We start from the raw sequence: 14,455 nt of genomic DNA on the forward strand, positions 1-14,455 counted from the left end.
AATTTTGAGATTATTTCATTAAGCAGATTAATGGATGTTCTCTTCCCCAGGTTTAAACATTGAAGGTTGAAATTAAAGCCTGAGGCACTAATCATCAACATCCTTTCTCTTTTAGCATTTTGAACAAGCTTACTCCAGAGAAGTTTGACAAGCTATGCCTTGAGCTCCTCAATGTGGGTGTAGACTCTAAACTGGTCCTAAAAGGGATCATTTTATTGGTGAGCTATTTCTAATAGTAATTTCAATATGTTTTCATCAAAATGTTAGAGCACAGCAAGAGGATTTTGGCCTAATTAGTTCAGCTGATGTTTATGCATATGACATCTCTCCTCCATTGATCTTTTCTTGTTTCATCCCTTCTCACATTCCTTGTTGTCCAGCTTCCCTTTATAAATGCATATTTTTTTTCTCCATGTGGTCCATGAATTGAATGTGTTCTCCATTCTGAAGTGGGAATCTTACCAGAAAATCATTGTAGAACATGAATTTGGAGAATTGGTGTACTTGCACAGCCAGGAGCAGATGTAGGCAGTTCAGCCTTCAGAGTCTGCTATGCCACTTCATACAATCATGTCCGCTCTCATCTTCACCTTTGCTGTACTTCTCCTGCTCAATCTGCAGAATCTTTTATCCCATTTAAGAATTAAAATTCTGTCCACCTCCTTTAAATTTACTTTGGCCTGGTATTCACAGCACTCTAGACTGGGGTAAATGCCAAATTCATGCATTTTTTAAAAATCTGCTACCTCTTAGCCTAAAACTATGGTTCCCCATTTTAGATTGCCCCACGAGAAGAAACTTTCTTTGTCCAATGTTCCAATCCTTGCGCATCTTGTATGTCCATTAGAGTTTCAGTCATTCTTCTGAATTCTAGTGTATAGCCTAAACTACTGGTTCTCCGAAGCCGCACCCTCCTTCTCTGGAATCGATCAATCCAGTGAAACACCTTCAATGCAACATTATCCCTCTCTCCCTCATCCTGACCCCCAGTTATCTTCACCCCCAAATAACCTTACACATTTGTCCATATTAAACTTCACCTTTCGAATGCCCCTAATCTGTGAATATCCATTTGTGAATATCTTGTTTCTTTATTGCAACTTTCCCACATTTTTAGTCTTGTCTGCTAAAATACATTCTATTGCTACATCTGAGTCATTGATGTAGATTGCATACAGTTGGAGCCAGAGGACTGAACTCTGGCGCACCACCAGTTATCCTGTCAACCAGAAAAATACCCGATTTATCCTGATTCTGTTTCTATCCATGTTAAATAATTATTCAACTCCGTGATCTTGTATAAACCCTTTTATGGCATCCTTATCATTGCCTGATGGATGTACAATACAAGTCATAGAGATCTACAGCATGGAAACCGACCCTTTGGTCCAATCCATCCATGCTAACCAGATATCCCACCCCAAACTAGTCCTGCCTGCCAGCACCCGGCCCATATCCCTCCAAACCCTTCCTGTTCATACCCATCCAAATGCCTTTTAAATATTGCAATTGTACTAACCTCCACCACTTTCTCTGGCAGCTCATTGCATACGCGCAGGCTTTCTGCAAGAAAAAATTGCCTCTTAGGTCTCTTTTTATTTATATCATTCCCCTCTCACCCTAAACCTATGTCCTCTAGTTCTGGACTCCCCACCCCAGGGAAAAGAATTTCTCTTCATCCTATGAATGCCCCTCATGATTTTATAAACCTCTATAACGTCACCCCTCAGCCTTCAATGCTCCAGAGAAAACAGCCCCAGCCTATTCAGCCTCTCCCTATAGCTCCAATCCTCCAACCATGACAACATCCTTGTAAATCTTTTCTGAACCCTTTCAGGTTTCACAACATCCTTCCAATGGGAGGGAGACCAGAATTGCACGCAATATTCCAAAAGTGGCCTAACCGATGCTAACTAGTGTTCTGTACAGCTGCAACATGACCTCCCCAACTCCTGTACTCCTATTCTGACCAATAAAGTCAAGCATTGCAAACGTCGCCTTCACTATCCTATCTACCTACGACTCCACTTTCAAGGAGCTATGAACCTGTACTCCAAGGCGTCTCTGTTCAGAAACAACCCCTAGGACCTTACCATTCAGTGTATAAGTCCTGCTAAGATTTGTTTTCCCAAAATGCAGCACCTCATTTTTCTGAAACTCCATCTGCCACTTAGCCCATTGGCCCATCTGATCAAGATCCCATTGTAATCTGAGGTAACTTCCTTGGCTGCCCACTACACCTCCAGTTTTGGTGTTATTTGCAAACTTACTAACTATACCTCTTGTGCTCTGCAGGATCCTCATTACCCACTTCAATATTTGAACTAACAAATTAATCAAATATGATTTACCCTTAAAATCATGTTAGTCCTAGATTGTTTTGACTTTCAAATGCCCTGTTATTACCTCTCTGATTATAACAATTTCCCAACCCCTCAAGTTCAACTAACTGGTCTGTAGTTTCCTAGTTTCTGCCTCCCTTTTTCAATAAGGCCCTTTTTAAATCCACTGGAACCTTCTTGACATCCCAGGAATTTGAATATTATATGCAATCCAATCCACTCCACGATCTGTCGCCTTAAGACCTTGTGGTCGCCTATCTTTGCCATATCTCCCTTTTGTGTTCAACTATTACAATATTCAATCTTTCTAACTAACCTGTAAATGTAGGTAAACTGGCGTAAGTATTAGGTTAAGAGAAAATCCTATTTTGATTTATCGTGGCCCAGCACTTAAAGATGCCTCTACTTGGAATTTCTACTGCAGATTGTAGACAAAGCCCTTGAAGAGCCCAAGTATAGCTCACTGTATGCTCAGTTATGTCTGCGTCTAGCAGAGGATGCTCCCAACTTTGATGGCCCAACTCCAGAGGGTTTGCTGCAACACCACAAGCAAAGTACGGTAAGCAGCATCTGCTAATCTTTTATATCGGTTGGTTTCAGTTTTTGTGTACTGATATTGAAATACAACCCACCGATCCATCCTTTGTTCCCACTTCAGACATTCAGACGCCTTTTAATTTCAAAGCTTCAAGATGAATTTGAAAATCGTACCAGAAATGTCGATAGTAAGTATCGTATAAATCTTTTTTTAATCTTTGTGCAAGTTGGTGAAATCTTTAAATTTTGTCTTTGTTTTGTTTTTAGTCTATGACAAGCATGATAGCCCTCTCTCAAATGAAGAGGAAGAGCAACGGGCTATTGCCAAGATCAAAATGCTGGGCAACATCAAATTCATTGGAGAGCTTGGCAAACTTGATCTTATCCACGAATCTATCCTTCATAAGTGCATCAAAACAGTAAGTGGGCTTTTGTGTTGCTGACCATCTGTTATATAGTTTCATAAGACCTTTTTGAAGCTTGGTTTAATGGCAAAACTTAATGAAGGGAAAAATCTGTTATTTGAATCAAGTATTTGGAAGTATTGAAGTCAGTTTTGATTGCACATGGTGCTTATCAGATGGAAATGCAATGGAATAGTAAGTAACTAGAGCATCTGGGTAGAGATTTTTTTGTGATTTATTGTAGTCCAGTGTACCTAAGTACTGTGAAAAGCTTTTTCCCAAGTGGTACAGACAGCTCATAGCAAACAAATCATAGGATACTTCGAACGAGGTATATATTTTACAGAGCAAGATCAACATGATTTGAATTTAGTCTATTCTTCAGTCTAATAACAGCAGGGAAGAAGCTGTTCTTGATCCTGTTGGTGTATGTTCTATCTTCTGGGAGGAAATCTGAAAGTCTTCCTGCACATTTTAGAGTGCAGCTGATACTGGAGAATAGTGGGGGAAACCAGCTTCAAGCAATCTATTATCTAGTGAGGATACTACCTAAAATATGGAGTGATTACGTAATACTATTTAAGTGGGTGTAAGTGAACATTTTCTTACTTTGCTATGGTTTTCATATCTTCTGACAACAGCCTGTTCACTTTTTTTTTCCTGAACAAAGCAGCAGATACCCATCCTGTTCATCAGCATTGCCTTTCAATGGGAATAAGCTTTGGCATATATTTAACTACTAGAATTGTATTCTGGATTAGTGGTGCTGGAAGAGCACAGCAGTTCAGGCAGCATCCAAGGAGCTTCGAAATCGACGTTTCGGGCAAAAGCCCTTCATCAGGAATAAAGGCAGTGAGCTTGGAGAGATAAGCTAGAGGAGGGTGGGGGTGGGGAGAAAGTAGCATAGAGTACAATGGGTGAGTGGGGGAGGGGATGAAGGTGATAGGTCAGGGAGGAGAGGGTGGAGTGGATAGGTGGAAAAGGAGCTAGGACAAGTCATGGGGACAGTGCTGAGCTGGAAGTTTAGAACCAGGGTGAGGTGGGGGAAGGGGAAATGAGGAATCTTGAAGTCCACATTGATGCCCTGGGGTTGAAGTGTTCCAAGGCGGAAGATGAGGCGTTCTTCCTCCAGGCATCTGGTGGTGAGGGAGCGGCGGTGAAGGAGGCCCAGGACCTCCATGTCCTCGGCAGAGTGGGAGGGGAGTTGAAATGTTGGGCCATGAGATGCTCCTTTCTGCTTTATCCAATTCAACTAAGTCGAAATATATTGCTCTGCAATCTGGCATGGGGTTTGTGTGTTGAACTACTATCAGTTGCCACCTCTTTCTCGCCCATGTGCCAGCATTAGCTGCTTCCACAACATGTATATTGCCCAATGCTACTCATTGAATAGATTGACTGACTAACATCCATTTCTGTTGAAACTTCCTCCTAAAATAAGAGCTAAAACTGACTTATGTTTTGCTGTCAACTCTTCGGTCTTCCCCAAACTGAGAATCGGCCAGCCTAACCTCAGCCTTGTTTAATCTACTGCTGAGTGTCTTTAACAATATTTGTATTCTTGCTGAAGCCCTCCCTGTCCAAGTTCTGATTCTCCTTTCATGAGTCACTTCACAGGAGTATTTTATTATGCACTTCATTTTTGTTCCTTGCAAGCAAGGCTTCTGATCACTTGGTACCCATGGTTAATATTTTTAACCTCCCTTTGTAACATTCTCCAGTTTCTGCATATTCGCCACTAATGAATTATTGACTTCAGTTGGTATTAGTCATGATGCATTAAGATCTGCCATACAAATGCAATTTTCTTGGTTTTAAGATTTCATTGTTTGCATTTTGGTCAGTTGTAAATATTTTTTTAATTTTAGCTTTTGGAAAAGAAGAAGAGAATCCAACTTAAGGATATGGGGGAGGATTTGGAGTGCCTCTGTCAGATAATGAGGACAGTAGGACCTAGACTAGACCATGAAAAGGCCAAGGTAAAGTTTGTTCTCAGTGGTTTGTGCATGCCATTTGTTTCAGAAACGGGTATTTTAAGGATACTAATTTGTTCAGTTCAATTGCTGTTGCTAGCCTAGTATACTAATTATGTAGTCCTTCTAGGATTGCAGATGGGAATGAGGAATTGTGAAATTTTGGATTGATCTTGGGCTGGGGATGAAGAATAAATATCTGAAGCAAGTTTCATTTTGGGGCTTCTTGGTCAGTGTGAGACATTCTGATTCTAGGCTCATACTCTAGCTGTAAATCAATTCAGGTCTTTCAATTTGGGGGGGGGGGGGGCGGGGAGTGAACTTATTGATTGATTGTATATATTAAATTAGTGTTTCTGTGATCTTGGCTGCAATTTTAGTAAATACAAATACCAGCATAGCAATTAGTTATGCTTTGTAAAGAACTTGTGCTTGTGAATGTCTGTGACCTTCATTTAGTGTCCTTGTATTGTTCAGCTTTTTTTTTTTGAAAGATGTTTTGAGTAAAAAATTAAATGCATTGAAGTATTCACCGTCAACATTAGTATTTCAAGCACAACGACTGTAGTTTGACTTTGTGATAAATAGTTTAACTTTCTGCCCCTCCTAGTCTCTAATGGATCAGTACTTTGCCCGGATGCGTTCCTTGATGCAAAATAAGGAATTGCCAGCTAGGATTCGTTTCCTGCTGCAGGTAACTTTTTTTTATTTTCTGCCTTTTTCAAAACGTGCTTTTTAAAGCTAACTTGAATATAGCTAACATCCTTTCCACATCTTGAATAGGATACTGTGGAGTTGCGTGAGCACCGCTGGGTTCCTCGCAAGGCTTTTATTGACAATGGACCAAAGACGATAAACCAGATTCGTCAAGATGCAGTAAAGGTGGGTTTTTGGATAGTTCAAAACTTGGAATTGTTGAATGTTGGGTGCATTATGTGACTAACTCCAACTTCTGTTGCCTACAGGATTTGGGCGTTTTCATTCCACCAGCTATGGCTCAAGGAATGAGGAATGACTTCTTTCTGGAGGGTCCTTTTATATCACCAGGAAGGAAATTTGATAGAGATCCACTTGGAGGGCTTGCTGATATGTTTGGACAAATGCCAGGTAGGTATTGATTTTTGGATTTCAACATCCGTGTTGTAGGATTGAATTATTAACCCTGTTGCATCTGAGGATTTTAGAAAATCAAAACTAAATTTACCTTTTTTTTTATAAAGGTAGTGGAATTGGTACTGGTCCAGGTGTAATTCAAGACAGATTCTCTCCTACCATGGGGCGTCATCGTTCCAACCAACTTTTTAATGGGCATGGTGGGCATGTACCACCTCAGTCGCAATTTGGGGAAATGGGAAGCAAGTCTTTCCTTAAATCTAATCAGGTGAGAAATAAAATACATACGTCCTTTCGAAAAGATGGCTAATAGCTCATTTTACTACTACTTTAATGGATTGCATTGCCTACCATACCAGCATTTAATTTTGGGCACTGCCTATTCCAGTAATTCAGAATGGAGAATGGTTTTCTGTGGAATTTGAGGCATGCCTCTTGGTATTAATATGGGACGCTGCAAATGATTAAACCCTGATGCTGTGTAGAGGTGGATATAATTAAAATTTTAAAAGCACTTTTGGATTGCTGGCTTTTCCCCTCCCACTGGAATCTGAGGAACATGTTTGTTTAATTATGGGCCATGTGAATTTGAAGACGTGGTTAAAGACCAGGCTCTGGTATGAGTTGAGGTATACCTAAATGATGGCTTAACCAATGTAAGGCTGAATCGTTGTCATCTGTTTAGGACAACGCAATAAATGTGGAGAGTGCAGCTTTGTTGCTCTTGAAGTGTTAAGGTAATATTTTAGGCTGAAGTATCTTGAGCAACTGTTCCAACACGTGCAAGACCGCATTGAGTCTGGAGATTAATTGATCTGGTGCATTTGCAATTCTGCTTTTCTTGTGTGTTTTAAAGGGCATATGCCAAGGATATGCAAGGTGAAATAAAACATCCAGGGAAAACTTAGTATCTGGAAAGCAAAGGTAGGATTAATGTTTCTGAGGAAGCTGGTACATGATTGGAATCTCGAAATTATTGGACTGTTCTTAGAGAAGTAATTTTAGTTTTGAATGGAGACTCTTAGCCGAGATGAACTTATGCAAGCCACCTTGATGAGCAGTAAAGTACTGACTTCACTGGTTGTAGGGCAGCTGTGGTGTTGTGGAGTACATGTTTGAGGCTGTCCTTGCTTTCATGCTGCTTTGTAGATTCAGTTTGAATACCTCCTGTTTGGGGTAGCTCGTCTCTGAAAGCCAACTTCTGGACTCTAGTTGCTGATGTCCAAACAAAGCTCTATTGGAAGGAGTGGACCAGGATCCAGGACCTACTCAACTTCTAGTTGAGTGTGTTTGTCCTGTTTAAAGCTGAGCCTGGCAGCAGGTAGTGTTGGCACAAGGAAGTGACAGTGTTCTATTACAGGGACAGAACCAGCATTACCATGGACAAAACCAGGGACACTCATCCCAGCAACCAACACAATCCAAGGGCATGCCTCCTCGGTTCATAAAGAAAGGACAGATCAATGCAGATGAGGTAATCTGAATCTGGACATATTCAATGGTTCGGTGCCCAATGATTAAGGAATGACGCGTTATTGCGAGGACTAATCTGGCAGGCTATTCTTTCCACTTGCCCCACCTTAACTGCCACCACTTATCAATTTCTTTTGCCCCCTTTCTCTTTCTTTATCTTTTTTTTCCTCTTTTCCTCTCTTTTTCTCTTCACTACTCTCTGCTCCACTAATATAACTTTTATGGATAGCTGGCCAGTGTCCTATGAGCGTGATTGAAAAATGAGGGCAGCCACAGTTTGAACCAGGCAAAATAACCATCTGTTCTTCAGATATTTTGGATTTGTATTTAAACAGTATTAAACCAAAGTGCTACTTATTTGCATGCGGTACTAACTTGTGTATTGTAAGTGATTATTGACATTAATGTTTATATCTTCCATTTGTAGATCAGTTTGAGGCCTGCACAGTCGTTTTTGCTGAATAAAAATCTAGTGCACAAGCTTCAACCACAAACACCAACTATGATACCACCAAGTGCGCAGCCTCCTCGAACACAAACGCCACCACTGGGGCAGGTACAGTTTGTTCCGCTAAAACCTTTTTTCTATCAACTTTCCTGTTACTTGAGTACATCATATCTCTTCATTGAAGAAACAACAGGAGACCTGACTGGCTAAATAAGCCTTTTTCTCAATTTTAGAAAGATGTGAAATTAGGGATCACAATTGCAGGATAAGGAATTGGTTCCTGAAGATAAATTTCTTCAGTGGGTTCAAAAACTCTTCTTTGGAGTTCTTGAACCTAGACGCTGTGAAAGTTTTAAGTATATTTGAGACAGACTTTGGATTGTGTGGGTTGATCATAAGATATGGAGACTTGATGGAAAGTGGAATGGAGGCTGGAGGTCAGTTATGATCTTGCTAAATGGAAGTGGGAGCTTGAGGCTATACAGCCTACTCCATTTCTGTTATGAACCAATTTAGTATTAAGATCTTGAACAGTTTCAAAATGGGGCTTTTGATATGCCTTCTGATTGTTAACATGCAGTTTTTGAGTTACCATAATTCTTTACTATTCAGTTCTTGCAAAAAAAAATATAATTGTATATTGCCTGTTAGCCCCCTCAACTAGGTCTCAAAACCAATCCACCCTTGATTCAGGAGAAGCCTGTGAAGAACAAGAAAGCACCTTCCAAAGAAGAATTGATGAAACTGACGGTGAGTAGCTTGAATGTCTACTTGTTTTTGAATAGGAAGCGGTGAGATTTCCCTGCAGCCTAAATATTGAGCTCATTAGGTTTAGAGCCTGAACACTCTGTTCCATGCCCTTTTTGTCCCGCCTGTACACCCTAGACTTTGACCTGGGCTGCTTTAGCCAAACCACTTTCGCCACCTCATTGTCCTCAATGCAAGCTTTTTTCCCCTTCTTTGACTTACTTTCATCCATTCCTTACCTAACTTTTTTTCCTTTCTTCTCTTGCTTTTGCAATATCTTAACCTTTCCACTAGTTCCTTTCTCACTCCCACCCCAGTCCTCAATATGAATACCACTTTTTTTCCTAGCTATGTCTGTTCTGAAGGATGACCGGATTCCATATTAATTCTTTCTCTCTGCAGACACTGTCAGAACTCCTGAGTTTCTAAAGCAGTTTTCTTTTATTTGCCCTGACCTTGCACAGTCAAAATACACTGGTCCTGAAAACTAATACGAATGTGACAGACCAGCTAGACTTCTAAATGTTGTCATTGCTGGTGATGCTGCACTAGGTTTTTAGTTCTGTCTTCCCCTCTCTATAACAAACAAGAATACCATTCCATGATTTCATCCTGCAGCTTAAGTTTTCTTTACATTTCACATTTGGAATTCTTTCTGTAGGAAACTATCTTAACTGAGTACCTGACGAATCTTAACATTAAAGATGCTGTCAATGGAGTGAAGGAGATGAAGGCACCAAAGCCTTTTCTGCCAGAAATGTTGAGCAAGATGATTGTGTACACTCTGGATCGCTCTGATGAGGATAAAGAACAAGCCAGTACTCTGATAAATGCACTCAGACAGGAGGGGCTTGTAACTGGTGAAAACTTCATGCAAGTAAGTACACTTAAAGTCTAAAGGGCTGAAGTCTCTTGGAGTGATAGAGCTGTGCAGCATGGAAACAGACCCTTCAGTCCAAGCTGTCCATGCCAGCTAGATATCCTAAATCAATATAATCCCATTTCATAGTATTTGTCCCAAATCCCTCCAAACCATTCCTATTCATGTACTCATCCAGATGCCTTTTTTAAATGTTGTAATTGTACCAGCCTCTAGCAACTCCTTCTTCTGTACAAGTAGTACATCTGCATTGAAAAAAAAGTCCCTTGGGCCCCTTTTTTAAATATTCCCCCCCCCCCCCCCCAAACACCTATGCTGTATAGTTTTGGACTTTCCTATCCTTGGGAAAGGACTATGCTATTCACCCTATCTGTGCTCCTCGTGATTTTATAAACTTCTAAGGTCACTCCTCAGCCTCTGCTCTAGGGAAAGTAGCTGCAGCCTATTCAGCCTCTCTAATTCAAACCCTGGTGACATCCTTGTAAATCTTTTTTGCATCCTACAGCAAGGAGACCAGAACTGAATGCATATTCCCAAAGTGGCCTAACAAATGTCCTTGTACAGGTGCAACATGAGCTCTCAAATTGTATACTCAATGCTGTAATCAATAAAAGAAAGCATACCAAACACCACCTTCATTATCCTGTATACCTGCGATAGTTCTTTCAAGAAGCTATGAACCTGCACTCCAAGGTCTTTGTTCAGCAACACTCTCTCCAGGACCTTCCCATTAGGTGTGCAGATCCTGCTTGGATTTGCCTTTCCAAAATGCAGCATCTCTCATTTATCTAAATTAAACTCCATCTGCCACTCCTCAGCCCATTGGCCTATCTGATCAAGATTTTGTTGTACTACTTTGCTGTTTACTATATCTCCAATTTTGGTATCGTCTGCAAACTTAGCAGCCAGTATTCTGACTAGTAAAGGTAAGTATACCAAACGTCGCCATCACTAATGTCTACTTACGACTCCACTTCTAAGGAGCTATGAATCTGCACTCCAAGGTCTGTTTGTTCAGCAACACTCCCTAGGACCTTACCATTAAGTATATAAGTCCTGCTCTGATTTGTTTTCCCAAAATGCAGTACCTCCTCATTTATCTGAATTAAACTCCATCTGCCACTCCTTGGCACCAGCCCATCTGATCAATATCTCGTTGTGTGCTGAGGTAACATCCTTTGCTGTACAGTACACCTCTAGTTCTGGTGTTCTTTGCAAATTTGCTTTCTATAATAAAAGGCATCTGGATGGGTATATGAATAGGAAGGGTTTGGAGGGATATGGGACTAGATTGGGTTGGGATATCTGGTCGGCATGAACGGATTGGACCGAAGGGTCTGTTCCATGCTGTACATCTCTATGACTCTATATTCCCTATGTTCATATCCAAATCACTTGCATGAATGACAAAGTGGACCCAGCACCAATCTTTGTGGCACACTGGTGCACTCAGGCCTCCACTCTGAGAAGCAACCCTCCATCACCCTGTCTCTTAGCATCGAGCCAATTCTTTAATCAAGTGGCTGGTACTTCCTATATTCCATGTGATGTAACCTTGCTGACAAGTCTACCTTGAGGAACCTTGTTAAACACCTTACTGCAGACTGCATTCTGCCTTCATAAACCCTCTTTTACTTCAAAAAAACTCAATTAGGTTAGTGACACTATTTTCCATGCTCAAAGCCATGTTGACTATCCTTAATCAGTCTTTGCCTTTTCTAAATACATGCAAATCCTGTCCTTCCAGGATCCCCTCCAAAAACTTATCTGCCACTATTGTCATGCTTGCCAATCTGTAGTTCCCTGGCTTTTCCTTACCACCTTTCTTAAATAGTGGTACCGTGTTAGTCAACCTCCAGTCTTCTTGCAATTCATCAGTGACAATCGATGATGCAAATACGTCAGCAAGAGGCCTTGAGTCACTTCTATAGCTTCCCACAGAGTTCTAGGGTACACCTGATCTGGTCCCAAGGATTTATCCAGCACCACAATGGACATTTTTCAAGATATCACTATTTTCCCCAAGTTCTCTAGCTTCCATATCATGAGTCTCCTACTCATTTGGGAATCCTCTACTCTCTTAACTCGAGGTCTGCTGTTTAAAGTTTTGATTTGGTTCAGGCAGAGTCTAAATGGAACTGGAGGAAGAGAAAGGAATTGTAAGAAAGCAAAGCAAATTATATTTACTTGGTTAAATATGGCAACTATTATTTTCTCGTATCCATATCATCTATCTTTTTTCAAATTCTGAAGGATTGGCTCCTATGCAGGGTCATTTTGTAAAAAATTTTTTGTCTTTTGCAATGTGTAATTAGCTTTAGTAAGCTATTTTGGGTGTATTATTAACTGGTTGGATTATTTTTAGATTAATTTGTTTTGTGATTTTATTACAAGCTGTAAATTCCCATGACTTTCCATTGCAGGCTTTCCTGAATGTATTGGAGCAGTGCCCCAAGCTGGAGGGGGATATCCCTCTGGTGAAATCGTACTTGGCCCAGTTTGCAGCACGTGCTGTCATCTCTGAACTTGTGACCCTCATGGAGCTTGCCCAGCCCTTTGAGAATGGAACCCACTTCCCCTTATTCCTGCTTTGTCTACAGCAGCTTGCCAAATTAAAGGATCGAGAGTGGCTGACTGACCTCTTTCAACAGAGCAAGGTCAACATGCAGAAGATGTTGCCAGGTGTGTGCTTTGGGTATCCTTTAAATGGGAAAATAAATCAACTTTCTTTAATTCGGGGGGTGATGTTTTGGAACTGAGTCAGTATTCTACCCTGTTGCATGAAAAGCAATGAAATTTGACTTTTACTGTAACTTCCTTTGCCCAAAGTGAAGCTTTCATTGGAAAACTGAAATGAAGGTTTATTAGGATTATTGCGGAAAGTCTTAGATGAGTTGTTTTGTAGTTATCAGTTGGGTTTATTAAACCCATCTCTGGCATTACTCTGCATAGCTTTGCTATTTTTGGCTTTTTAATTACAAGTACCTAAAAAGGTACATGTGACTTGAATGTTGTCAATATGCTGCTTAATTAAAAGCTTTGGTTGCTGGTCTTTAACTTCCCAAACTGTACTTTGGTTGTCGAGTTTTTTTTTGTCTTCTCTCAGAGATTGACCAAAATAAGGATCGCATGTTGGAGATTCTGGAGGGGAAAGGACTCAGTTTCTTATTCCCACTACTAAAATTGGAGAAAGAGTTGGCAGAACAGATCAAAAATGACCCATCCCCTCAAGCCATTTATAAGTGGATCAAGGATAACATTTCTCCCAAATTACATACAGATAAAGGATTTGTCAATATTCTCTTAACCAGGTATGTGCATGGCAATAAGTTGGTCTGTCCTGAAACTTACTGCCTCCACCTTACACTCCCACTTCTGGGATGGAGAAGTATGATAGAGCGGCCAATTTTTAATTGTGTTTTTTGGCTTGGGTAATGTCCTTTTTTTTTAAAACCAGAATTCCTTGCCCCTCATCCATGATATCTTCCCTCTGATAAGAGTACTGAACTTGTCATGAACATTTTCAATGTTATGCAATCTCCCCCCAATTTAGGTGTATCTCTGTATCTGTTTCCTTTATTTTGAATGAAATTGAACTAAAATATTCTGAATGTATTCTCTGAAACACATTTTCATTCATTTTTTGTATCTGAAACAATAGGATGTATTTATGGCTTGCTCTTTTGGGCAGCTACTGAAATCTGACGTAGGATTTTTGGATTGAGGACTGGTATGGCTGGACTATGACTAGAACAATGTGCAAAATTCTATATTTGTAGTCATTGTTGACTTGATTGACTGACTGAATGACTGACTAATGCTGTGCTCCACTAATTGTTCCTAACCTACTGTTTTAGCTTCCTGCAACACATTTCAAAGATGGCTCCTGCTGAAACTAGTGACCCAACAAGTGTTCCTTCCAAAGAAATGTTGGAACTGGAGAAGCAGCTACTCTTGTCCTTTAAGCCAGTAATGCAGAAGTTCCTGCATGACCACACTGAGCTGCAGGTTAGCGCCTTGTATGCATTGCAGGTGCACTGCTATAATCACAACTTCCCTAAAGGTAAGATTCTGTGTAATGAAAGTCTGAACTTGATCTGTTCAAAAGTTATTTTGAACTTTCCCTTTTTTTCAGCCAGTTTTGGACAAAGCAGAAATTTATAGCTACAGGTCCCTAGTTTGAACATTTTGGTTTAAATTGTTCTGCTCACTAAAATGTTAACTGGTGAACTGCTTCTTGCTTCTAGGTATGTTACTGCGCTTTTTTGTGAACTTTTATGACATGGAAATAATAGAAGAGGAAGCCTTCTTAGCATGGAAAGAGGATATCAGCCAGGAATTCCCAGGAAAAGGCAAAGCTTTATTCCAGGTAACTGAAAAGATTTCTAAGCTAAACCTTCAGAGGAGAGATAACACTCAAACTCATGACCAATTTATGTACATTTTGCTGACTGATTTGGAGCTGATGCTAAATTACACAATGGACACTGGTGTAGATTTAAATTTGGAGCTTTTTTTGTTTTGACTTAAACCTGATT

General features: G+C 40.4%; 1 protein-coding gene and 1 non-coding gene across 2 annotated transcripts in view; both read left to right on the forward strand.

The window, feature by feature from the left end:
* LOC122557736 (eukaryotic translation initiation factor 4 gamma 2-like) overlaps positions 1-14,455 on the forward strand; it is a 59,254-nt gene that overhangs the window by 41,960 nt on the left and 2,839 nt on the right. The window contains exons 6-22 of the mRNA XM_043705681.2: positions 116-218; positions 2,767-2,901; positions 3,001-3,067; positions 3,147-3,298; positions 5,152-5,262; positions 5,867-5,950; positions 6,040-6,138; positions 6,222-6,363; positions 6,477-6,637; positions 7,730-7,843; positions 8,270-8,398; positions 8,942-9,040; positions 9,699-9,914; positions 12,341-12,599; positions 13,024-13,228; positions 13,775-13,980; positions 14,165-14,286. Coding sequence (XP_043561616.2) covers positions 116-218; positions 2,767-2,901; positions 3,001-3,067; positions 3,147-3,298; positions 5,152-5,262; positions 5,867-5,950; positions 6,040-6,138; positions 6,222-6,363; positions 6,477-6,637; positions 7,730-7,843; positions 8,270-8,398; positions 8,942-9,040; positions 9,699-9,914; positions 12,341-12,599; positions 13,024-13,228; positions 13,775-13,980; positions 14,165-14,286 — 2,404 coding nt within the window. The remainder of the gene's footprint in view (positions 1-115; positions 219-2,766; positions 2,902-3,000; positions 3,068-3,146; positions 3,299-5,151; positions 5,263-5,866; positions 5,951-6,039; positions 6,139-6,221; positions 6,364-6,476; positions 6,638-7,729; positions 7,844-8,269; positions 8,399-8,941; positions 9,041-9,698; positions 9,915-12,340; positions 12,600-13,023; positions 13,229-13,774; positions 13,981-14,164; positions 14,287-14,455) is intronic.
* LOC122558152 (small nucleolar RNA SNORD97) lies at positions 7,876-8,112 on the forward strand. Its single transcript, XR_006314053.2, has one exon. It is a non-coding gene; the product is annotated as a small nucleolar RNA SNORD97 (small nucleolar RNA).

This window comes from Chiloscyllium plagiosum, unplaced genomic scaffold (genome assembly GCF_037043375.1).
Source record: "Chiloscyllium plagiosum isolate Xiang-an unplaced genomic scaffold, Cpla_swu_hap1 HiC_scaffold_18, whole genome shotgun sequence".
Classification (NCBI taxonomy): Eukaryota; Metazoa; Chordata; class Chondrichthyes; order Orectolobiformes; family Hemiscylliidae; genus Chiloscyllium; species Chiloscyllium plagiosum.